At 40.7% G+C, this 10,240-nt stretch overlaps 2 protein-coding genes across 3 annotated transcripts in view; both read right to left on the bottom strand.

Moving 5' to 3' along the window:
- Nucleotides 1–4: 4 nt before the first annotated feature.
- Nucleotides 5–4,690, bottom strand: pdia4 (protein disulfide isomerase family A, member 4). 2 transcript variants are annotated; one of them, XM_068581419.1, is made up of 10 exons: nt 4,418–4,690; nt 3,630–3,804; nt 3,309–3,514; nt 3,050–3,188; nt 2,670–2,875; nt 2,390–2,548; nt 2,092–2,243; nt 1,701–1,857; nt 1,005–1,238; nt 5–674 (listed from the first exon to the last, which is right to left on the bottom strand). In XM_068581419.1, the coding sequence occupies exons 1-10, from the start codon at nt 4,491–4,493 to the stop codon at nt 259–261; spliced, it is 1,920 nt and encodes a 639-aa protein (XP_068437520.1). In that variant the 5' UTR covers nt 4,494–4,690; the 3' UTR covers nt 5–258. The 2 variants fall into 2 exon arrangements, with proteins under 2 accessions (XP_068437520.1, XP_068437521.1); XM_068581420.1 differs by having other exon boundaries at nt 3,630–3,795.
- Nucleotides 4,691–5,488: 798 nt separating this feature from the next.
- The window catches only part of LOC137789073 (polycystin-1-like protein 1), a 31,814-nt gene continuing 27,062 nt past the window's right edge, over nt 5,489–10,240 (bottom strand). The window contains exons 50-59 of the mRNA XM_068582326.1: nt 9,703–9,782; nt 9,359–9,587; nt 8,657–8,761; nt 8,060–8,200; nt 7,675–7,809; nt 6,907–7,119; nt 6,606–6,767; nt 6,267–6,432; nt 6,028–6,097; nt 5,489–5,903 (exon numbers count right to left, since the gene is read on the bottom strand). Coding sequence (XP_068438427.1) covers nt 5,489–5,903; nt 6,028–6,097; nt 6,267–6,432; nt 6,606–6,767; nt 6,907–7,119; nt 7,675–7,809; nt 8,060–8,200; nt 8,657–8,761; nt 9,359–9,587; nt 9,703–9,782 — 1,716 coding nt within the window. The remainder of the gene's footprint in view (nt 5,904–6,027; nt 6,098–6,266; nt 6,433–6,605; nt 6,768–6,906; nt 7,120–7,674; nt 7,810–8,059; nt 8,201–8,656; nt 8,762–9,358; nt 9,588–9,702; nt 9,783–10,240) is intronic.

Here is a 10,240-nt window from a genome sequence, read left to right as displayed (position 1 = left end):
CACATTTGAGTGTTGGCCCACAAAACTCCCATCATCGACTTTTATTTAAAAAGACTGAAATCAAAAAGTCTGAAACCTTCAACAGTGCTTACATGCTTTTAGATACAGAAGAAAGCTGAATCTCTTGGAATGGACAGAAACTTACAAAGATGATTGAACACTGCAATTATAATAACTCAGTAACTGTATTCCCTTCACCTTCCCAGAGACTTGCCCGAGCACGTTTAAGAGTTCTTCGCAAATCATCGAAAGAGATGTTCAAAGTTCCTCTTTCTTCTGTGACAACTTTGTGCTATGCTCTTCCAAGAACTTGCTGAAGTCCTCGACTGTTCTGTCGCCACCTTCAAATTTGATGGGGTTCTGCTTGCTGTTGCTTGGGGCAAAGTATATTGTAGGGAAGCCCTCCGTTTTGTAGCTCTTGTTTGGCACATCGTTGGCTGTGGCATCCATCTTGGCGATCACCAGGTTCTTCTCCCCCTTGTATTTCTTGCCCAGAGCCAAATATACAGGATCCAGTTTCTTACAGTGGCCACACCAAGGAGCATAAAACTCAATCAGGACATCCTTCTCTTTGTCCATGACGATCTCTTCAAAGGTCTTTCCTACTACAATTTTAACTGGTCCTTTGTTGTTCTTTGGCACTGGCTGCGACTTGATGATGGGTTTGAGCTTTCCTGTGGACAAGAAAGAAATTCACATTCAGAAAGTGTCATTTTAGGTTTAGTGTGAACTTGTAGTGAAGGATTTGTAGACTTTACCTTCACATTTACTTGTGTAATTCAAGGTTTTGGTCAGTACTAGACTTAAGTTTCATGAGGATTCCTAATAAAATGGTATTCATGCACAGTGTGTACTGATGATCGATATAGCAGCAAGTCATATTGACTAATTAGAACTAGTGGGAAATTACTGAAGAAAAACAGCATGAGCATCAGGTAGTACAACCATGTCCAAATGACATGATAGCATCCTTCAAAGTTCACATTTAACAAAAAAAACCTAACCTTTCTTGAAAGCAAGAACAAACTCTCTCAGCACGTCAGCATCAAACTCCTCTGGCTCCATAGCAAACTTTTTCTCTTCATTTGCCAGAATTCCCACATTAACTTCCTCGCCGCTGTCGCTCAGGCCCAGGCCCTTGAGTTCTTCTGCATAGTCCTCCTCATCACCAATGGCAAACGTGTATTCTGGGAAGTCCTTGGCCACCTCAAGCACCTTGGCCCTCCAGAACTGAGTCGCTAAAAATTAAAAGTAGTATTTGTAGGTCACAAAAAAGGTATATTGCGTCGACAAATTATACTATATAGTATGACAACAAAAGTCATAGTACACTAGTTTTGAAAAAAAAAAGACATAGTATACATTATCAAATTAATGCAACTGTACAAAGTAATAAAGTATGTTAAAAAATATAGTTCAGCATGTTGAAAAAAGTCATAGTATGTAATCAAAAATAATTTAAGAGTCGAAGTATAGACTGTTTAATTTGTGTAGCGTGTGAAAAATGTCATGCTGACAAATTTTGTTTTTTAAAACGTGTCGGTCAAAAAAAAAAAAGTCAGCACTGTAAGTTGGAATAAGTCATGAGTCATTTTAGTGAAGGTCAAATATTTATTTTAAAATATGAGAATTTGAACAACATCTCAGGTCAAACCTATTAACCTAATTTAATTTTTTTGAATAAATAAAGAGAAACTCACCTTTCCTGTAGTCAAAGCTGAAGTCAATTCCATAGTAAACAACGACCAGGGGTCTTTTGGTGTAGCGCTTGGCATCATTGCTTGGTTTTCTGTGGCCCACCAGAGGAATTGCATGTTTTTTGAAGAACTCCTGCACTTCTGACACCAACGTGGAGTCCTGTACGATGAATAAATGTGTCAGGACTTCAAAAGTGACTCCTTTAGAAATAAATCAGGATATCGAATGGTTAAACAAAAAAGTTTTAAATCCCTTATTGTCACTCTACATTACACCAATACTAGAAACTGAAAGAAGGCACAGTCATTTAAGATTTAGTTTTATACCCAATTGGAATCACAACCACCGGTAGTGAGAAGGAAAAGAAACTCAAAATTATCACACAAAAAGTACCTTTACTGCAAGTGTGTGAGAAGCTGGCTCGTACTTTGAGCCAAACTTTTCAGGCTGAGCCAAGACAATCTGACCGGGTGAAGCTTTGAGCATTTTGGCCACTTCAGAGTTGAAGGTGTGACGGAAGTTAAAGTCTTCCCTCAGTGAATTACCTGCCGGAAAGACAATGATAATGGTCTTAAACAGTTTTTCTTCAAATTAACCTATCATATAGAGATATTACAACTTACACACACCGGGATGAAGCAAAATGCACTGCCACTTGCTTTGAACACACCTCCAAGCTCATAGTACTTACAGGCCTCACTATAGATCCCATAGGCTGCATCCTGGTCACTGGAGAACACACCGACTATGACGGCATCATCGCCTTCCTTAATGAGCTCCTGCACCTGCTTTACTGCCTGGATCTGGATGGAGGGAGGACCTGACTGATCCTCCATGTGGGTAACAATGCCTAGAGAGAGAGTGGATCAACTGTGATGGATGAACCGAAATAAAACGCGTACTCAGGCCTGTATGCATATAAACCTTACAGTGAACATGGAAAACAGCAACTTGTGTTAGTGTCCACCTACCGCGATGCTCTCTGGGTCCATTGTAGTCAAACACTTTGCCTTTCCTGAAGATCTTGATAGTGGGATAGCCTGTAACTCCAAAACGCGTGGCTAGCTCGTTCTCAATAGTGCCGTCCACCTTGGCCAGAGGAATGGGAGGAGAGCGCTGGCTCAACTCCTTGGCTGCCTTCTCGTATTCTGGAGCCAAGCTCTTACAATGTCCGCACCTGAAGGCAAGTCAACAAGAGTTTTAATAGCCACTGTTAAGCTTTACAAAAGAAAAAAAAACGTTTGTCATTATTTGCCTGACCATCCCTCCCATGCATGTCAGTGTGTCACTTGTTTTGCCAACAGTTTACAGTGATAATTAGACACATCTGTAGTTTATACATCTGACTAACCATGGAGCATAGAATTCCACCAGGATGATCTCTGCATTGTTAACGGTCTCATCAAAGTTTTCCTTGGTCAGCACCAGTGTTGCATCAGGAGGGGGCTTCCAATCTGGGTGAGCCACCTCTTTCACCCGGGCCACAATAGCTGCAAAAAACAAAAACAAACAAGCGACATGAAGACGCTGATTCCTTTAAAAAAAACAAAAAAAACACCAATTCCTTTCAAAAGGGTGCGATGATGATTCAATTCATTTAAAGCCCCTACCCTTCTCTGTTCTTGCTCCGTCGTAATCCACGGGTTCCCCATTTTTCATGATCTTGATGGTAGGATAGCCCGACACTTCGAACCTGGACGCCAACGTAGTGGCTACTGTTGCATCTACTTTGGCCACAGGTATCGGAGGGTCATTCTCCTTCAGAGTCTGAGCAATTTTTTCATACTCTGGGGCAAACTGTTTGCAGTGGCCACACCTAAAATGATACAGAAATAACAAAACAAAAAAAACAAAGTTAGTATGGATATAGAGAGTGAGAGGCATGCTGTAGAAACTAAACAGGTAATCTCCTGGAGGAACAACAGACTCACCATGGGGCATAAAACTCAACCAGCACCGTGTCTTTGCCTTCCATGAAAGTGTCATAATTGCCGTTGGTGAAAACCAGCACTCCGTTCTCTTCTTTCAGCTCTGTGTCGTCATCCTCTTCATACTCATCATCACTGTCGTCTTCTCCATCAGCAGCATCCTTCTCCTCTGCAACATCTCACAATGAACAACAAAAAAAAGGACAAAAACTGATTTCACAAGCTTGGGCAGTGGTCGTTTTACTTCTCATGGCGAGAGTAAAAGAGAACAAGACAAGTATGAGCATCACATGCAGCGAGAGACGGCGACATATCTGGTTTGCAAATCAGGGATACACCTTCACTGGCACGATACTGCACACCAACAACATCCCACAGAAACATACTTTAAGATTTGGGAGAGGCATAAATTTGTATGTGGCAGTCCTGCTGAGATTAATTACTGTGAGCTTCACTGTACTGCTAGTTAGCTGCAGTGTGGGCTTAGGTTACCTGTACTGCTAGTTAGCTGCAGTGTGGGCTTAGGTTACCTGTACTGCTAGTTAGCTGTACTGTGAGCGTACCTGTCTGCTAGTTAGCTGTAGTGTGGGCTTAGGTTACGTGTACTGCTAATTAGTCTTACTAACAGAACTAGTAGAGCTGCTGCAGTAACTTAGCTAGCTTAGTTTGCATAACAACGACGAGCAGGAAACAAGCAGACACCACGACTTTGATTTACTTCAATAGCACATTCAGTTGCAATCAACGCATTAGTGTTGTAAAGAAAAAAAAAGAAAAAGGCTCCGACTTACCATCCTCACATCTGCCAAGAGTTGCAAAATGTGCAACACCGAGCAAAACAAGCAGCAGCAGAGCAACCTTCTTCATTGTCCGACGATGATGAAGCGGTCCTTTGTGAACGAAGTGCTTCTCACAAGTATCCGGCTAAAATAAATTAGCTAATTAACACTGATGAATATCATCAAAACAGACTTGCTGTCCGGATCAATACTGAGGTTTGGCTGTAAACCCCTTCGGCTTGTGGTTTCATACAAACTAATCACTGCACAAACCGGGCTCACCTCCTCTTCCGTCTGGAACTTGTCTGACTTGCCACGCTGTGATTGGTCCTCGTCCTCGACCGTCCTCCAATCACAATTCGCCACTCAATTATACGTTGGGTGATGCTATTGGATACTTGTATTGATCATTTCCCTTCTTGTATGTGCTAGTCTTGGAAAACATCCATGGGGATAGTATGTTATAGACTCAATTTTAAATAAAACTTTATTTAGTGCAAGATTACATGCTGATTTGAGTGTAACTTTGAGAAACAACACATGCTCACCTCATATGATGAACAAATAATGAATATTCATCACAATCCAGTCAACATTTCAGATATTTTGATAGCAAGTCAGTACTTTGAATACCAATATAGTGGGTATATCCAACTATTAACAATGGTATTCTTATTTTAAATAATGACACAAAGAACCTCAATTGTTTGAGGAAAAAAAGCTATATAAAAACAGATGTATGCAACTTTGATGCGTCAATAAAAATACATTTAATGAAAATACCTTTTGGATTGACAAGTTGTAACTACATTAAGTTAAAGGATCCCTTCATTTGGTGTACAACTCAATAAAAACATAACTGTCGTCTCTAAAGGAATCAGTACAGATAATTCGGAGAATCTATCTAGAATACATTTATTCATAAATTTGTGCGTTTGTGTTTTGTAATCCATTCAACTCAACTCACTACGAAGTCATGAACAACTGAATTTTGGCAACAGGTAATAATATTTGCTAATTAAGCAGATTAACAAGATGATTGACACACATAGCACAATACTGTAAAACTTTAGAATAGAAAATTCAGACCTTACAGATTTTGTTTTTTGAAATGCTTGCTGTGTCCCAGCCACAATTGTTATCTGCATAAGGATCCACTTGTTTATCTGGCGTTACACTTTCAGGCTCCTGGTGGACTAAAACTTCCACCACAACCTCTGTATGTGTGCACTGTGTTTTAGTTAAGCAGCAATTGTCATTTGTTTTAGTCCATTCGTTTACTGGCTTCTCCTGAGAATGATCTTTCCTGATGCGTGCGGTTGACTCTGGGAGGGAAAGGTAGTTTTGTGCCTTTAAATATGTCTGGAACTCTGGGCCTTTTAGGTTTTCTTTAGGTACTGCTTCAGGTTGTTGTGAAGCGTCACATACCTCACCATTGTCTGAGGAGGAATGGTCTCCCCTTTGGCCTCTCTGCAGTATCTGTGCTTTGAGCTTGGATCTGGTAATGTCATACAGAAAACACATGAGAAGTCTTCTTTCTTTTTTGACACCTAATTTAAATATGTTCAGTTTACTGTAATCTATGATATTTAAATGCTCTAGTAGATGGTACATGTTATTACCTCAACAGGTGATACACAGGTAATGTCTCTCCATGGCCACTGCCATCTGTGTGCTCGCTCATCATCTCTCCTTCTGTCTTTTGGGTTCTTACAACATCCTGTAACAGAATCATACTGTTCTAACAACACTGGCTTTCCAAAATAAACATTTTATAAGTGGTGTATGTAAAAGCAAGTATGTACAGTATATGGGTGCATGCACTGTGTACGTGTCTTTTTTCATGTTTTTTATGTCTGACTCACCCATGCACTCATGTTGTAGGGATCCTGGAAGATGACAGGACTGTCCTCCTCCCTGTAGGGATGAGCTTTGGGGGGCAGAGTGGGGTGCAGACTGCTTGAGAGGGCATCGAGTCTGAACAGTAGTTCATCGACTAAGCTTTCAAACTCCTCAAAGAAATACGTCTGGAAAAACCACAGGGCAAAGTTAATGTAAACTCCCCAGATTGGTGGTGGTTGGTGGTTAATGTGTCATACTTCATGTAGGATACAAATGGTTTTCAGTAGCATGGTCAATAGCTACGAAGGCAAAATAAAAGAACACCATTCATAGACAGACCATGCAGCTTTTTCCTCACCCTCCCTTCCACATGATTTTCAGTCCATGCTTCTCTACGCTGCCCAGTGAGATCTGAGACCCTCCGTCTGATGTAATCAACTAATTCTGCCACGGTGAAGACATTCCCCCAGCTTTGAGATCTTTTAGCACGTCTGACCAATGAGGACACCACACCTATCACCTGCGAGAAAGACAAATTGCTGTCAACATACTGTAGACTCAGATTGTTTTCACTGAGAAGAAATTGTGCAAAGAGTTATTGCATGCAGCAATCACAAAGTAAAAGACCCTTTATATACATATGACATATGTTAATGTACCACTGCTGTCCACGCTACAGACGACAGGTAGAGAACTCCACGGATTAGGAAATCATAGCCGGAGAGGAGAAGGCCGCGAACAGTCCCGAAACCCCAGCAGTGACAGAGCAGGGTCTGAAGGGAGCGAGGAAGTGAGCTGAAGGCCCGGGATCTTTGTACAAACAGGAGGTTTCCGGCGCAAGCCAGTGCCACCATCAGGATAAGAACTGAAATCTAGAACAGAAGATTGAGATCATTGTTTTTTTTAATTTGTTGGTCTGTTTAGTGAGCTTGCTCTTTGCTACTTACCATAATGCTCACTTTTGCATTATAACATCCTGACTAGTGAGAAATACACAAATAAATAAACAAATTGTGGGCTGCTACTTTAAGAGGGTGAATTTCTAGAAAATAATATCAGAATGTCATGTAGGACACTAATGAGAGGCACACAAATTGCCATTATAATTTCCAGTAATTTTCCATGTCCAACTGGACAGGAATGCAGTATATGAGAATGAGAAGAAAGCAGTTATCAATATGTTATCATTGCCGAAGAAAAGATACACTGTAGAAACAAGGTACACTGTAGTGAACATGAAAGCAAAACATAATGCTTTTATTATAGTTCCCTACAAAAAGCACTCTATCTGATGGTACACTCATATAACTTGAAAATGTGTCACCCAGACTTGTGAGCTATTTGTTAAAAGAAAATGTCGATGGGTAGCAATTGCAATGGAATGAAGACCGTTCCTACGAGCAGAGGTATTGCAACAATGAGTTTACCGTTGGCCTTAAAAGGCTGGAGAGTGACTGGGTGAGGAATGTAGCAGAGGATGCCAAGGTCCTGTTACCCCTCAACACAGTCCCACACCTCATGGTGAGAAGAAAGAGCGTAATGCCACGCAGAGTACGGATATACTGCAGACAAAAAAATACTTCTTAGTCATTGCTGTTTTTATAACAAACACTGTTATCTCTAAAGGACTTATCTCCAAGGTAGTTGTATGTAATGTCGTTTATTTTGTCACATCTTTTAAAAACTACTTTGAATGATCTCTTTGAAGATGAAGCTCTGTCATGTTTGAAGCACAGCAAATATTTAATGTTGAGAAAGCAGTTGCTTTCTCAACATTAAATATTTGTTTTCCTGTCCCTTCCTTTCCCTCACTTGTTCTGAGGCAGCCAGGAGGCTGACATCAACATGTCCTCTGTAGCTGTGTCTCTGGAGCAGCTCCACCACCTCCAAGAGAATGATGGAGTGATAGATGTAATAAACATAGTACACTAAAGATACTGTCAGCAAACTGACCTGCAACACACACACACACAGAGAGAGAGAGAGAGAGAGAGAGAGAGAGAGAGAGAGAGAGAGAGAGAGAGAGAGAGAGAGAGAGAGAGAGAGAGAGAGAGAGAGAGAGAGAGAGAGAGAGAGAGAGAGAGAGAGAGAGAGAGAGAGGTATATTACGATCGCAGTAAAAGTATAATAAGGTACCGTACATTTCATACTCCACAGTTGAAACCATGGTGTGTGCTTTGAACTTCAAACTTCACCGGTGTGTTGGTTTAAGAGCGACAGGTTACTTTAACCTTCAAGCGAGGTCATCGTGATCCTATTTGCATTGGTGTGTGGCTGAGTGTGTATCCGTGCCTGTGCAGGTTTCCATGTGTCTACTGTAACTTCAAGCTGTGTGCATGAAAGTCTTTTGATATTTAAAAAAATTACAATGTTGGTATTCATATTTTTGTACATATGTGTAAGACTCACTTCCAGACAGTTAGAAGGAGTCCTCCAGTATCCCATCAGCCCTTGCTGCCCGATAGTGTACACTTGATTACAGAGTTGCAGCAGGGACAAGATGAGGAAGAGGAGCTGGAGGGGAAGAAGAGAATACATGAGGAACTTTGAAGCAAATGTTGGTTTTCTTCTTCATGAACATTTTGCTTTATTTGCTGAAATTATTATTATGTCCTAACAGCAATCAATAAATTAAATGCTCTGACAATAAAACAAAAATAATAATAATAATAATGTACGTGCTACAGCCTCCCACATGCACTCTGGCTGTGCAGTCTTACACATGCTGCTAGCTGCGTGAGCGGTGAGAACTAACAATGGCATATTGGTTATTTATGTTCATTCTGATCATTTTGGGGGAGTGGCTTTGGAGATTTTTCAGTTAGATCATTTTAAAATTCTAGCATACTCTTGTTAGTTTCTCAAGATAACCAACCCGAGCTTTAAGGCTTTCGACAAAAACTGACCTAAAATCTTATGATATGTTGTGAACAGTGTTAATACAATGTTAGTGTTGTTCAGTGCAATGTTGTGTTTGTTTGTCTTTTATCCATCAACAGCATTTTGTCTTTTTATCTGGAGATTTTGCCTCTTCAGCTGTTTAGTGTCTTTATGATGGTGTTGAAGAATAGCTGTTTTCACAGATAAAAAAAAGGTGATGTAGCATTTTACCTGGCACGCCATAACCACGTAGTCCAACAAAGCAGGAGTGTAATACACTCTAACTGACCGGACGCTGGCCGAGGGCAGCAGGACACCCGTGGGGCTCTGCTCAGAGAGCAGGGTCACGCTGGTGAACAGGTTGGGGGCAGGGCTAAACAAGGTGAATTGGACAGACACGGTCTGTCTGCAAAGCCAGCCACCTGAATGCAGGAGCTTCAGTGTGGACGCAGCATCAGACCTGCAGAGGAGCGGAGGACAACGAGATTATGACGGTGACAGTATTACCGACATTAGAGTCAATACCGCAGAAAAACTCAAATAACAATCATTTCTGCTGCGTGTCTGTTTCTTACTTTGTGTGGCCTAAGCCAACCGTAGTCCTTGGTCCCAAAGAGCAGCTCAGATGACAACATGTCTTTGGAGGCATTAAGACCTGAGTACATACATAGACCGTCAGAGTACACAGTGACACGAATCAAATATAACACTTCTAGTAACTGTGACACAATTAAAACAAACTGCACAATAATTAATTGACCCCTACATGTAATAAATGCTAAATCTCAACAGGTATTGAACGTTCTTGTTGGACTACTACAGTGTATATGTTTGAGAAACAGTGCACTCTACAGGGGGAGTTAGTGCAAAGTACAATGGTGTCTTGAAGGATCTGCTGGAATACCATGTGACAGATTATCTGTTTGGAATTAAAGCAAAGTATTGCAATTGATCATTTGGTGGTTCCTTTGCTGTTTTTCTCAAGACATATAATATTAAAATAGTATGTTATTTAGTGATTATAGAAAACTATTACCAATCTTTGCTTTCAATGTGTGCGTCAGAATGCTTTCAAACATATTTTCTTGTTAATCCAACTTTAAACACAAAATC

This window comes from Clinocottus analis, unplaced genomic scaffold (assembly GCF_023055335.1).
Source record: "Clinocottus analis isolate CAN_PGR_092001 unplaced genomic scaffold, fCliAna1.0.p SCAF_18, whole genome shotgun sequence".
NCBI classification, from domain to species: Eukaryota; Metazoa; Chordata; class Actinopteri; order Perciformes; family Cottidae; genus Clinocottus; species Clinocottus analis.
This window is presented reverse-complemented; position numbering and strand designations above follow the sequence as displayed.

What these genes read in the sequence shown, in the direction of transcription:
- pdia4 (XM_068581419.1), bottom strand. Translation starts at nt 4,493, where the DNA reads ATGAAGAAGGTTGCTCTGCTGCTGCTTGTTTTGCTCGGTGTTGCACAT. An exon ending in TCTTGGCAGATGTGAGGATG is followed by an intron (nt 3,805 to 4,417) that starts GTAAGTCGGAGC and finishes GTTCATTGTGAG; the next exon opens with ATGTTGCAGAGGAGAAGGAT. An exon ending in TGGACCCAGAGAGCATCGCG is followed by an intron (nt 2,549 to 2,669) that starts GTAGGTGGACAC and finishes CTCTCTCTCTAG; the next exon opens with GCATTGTTACCCACATGGAG.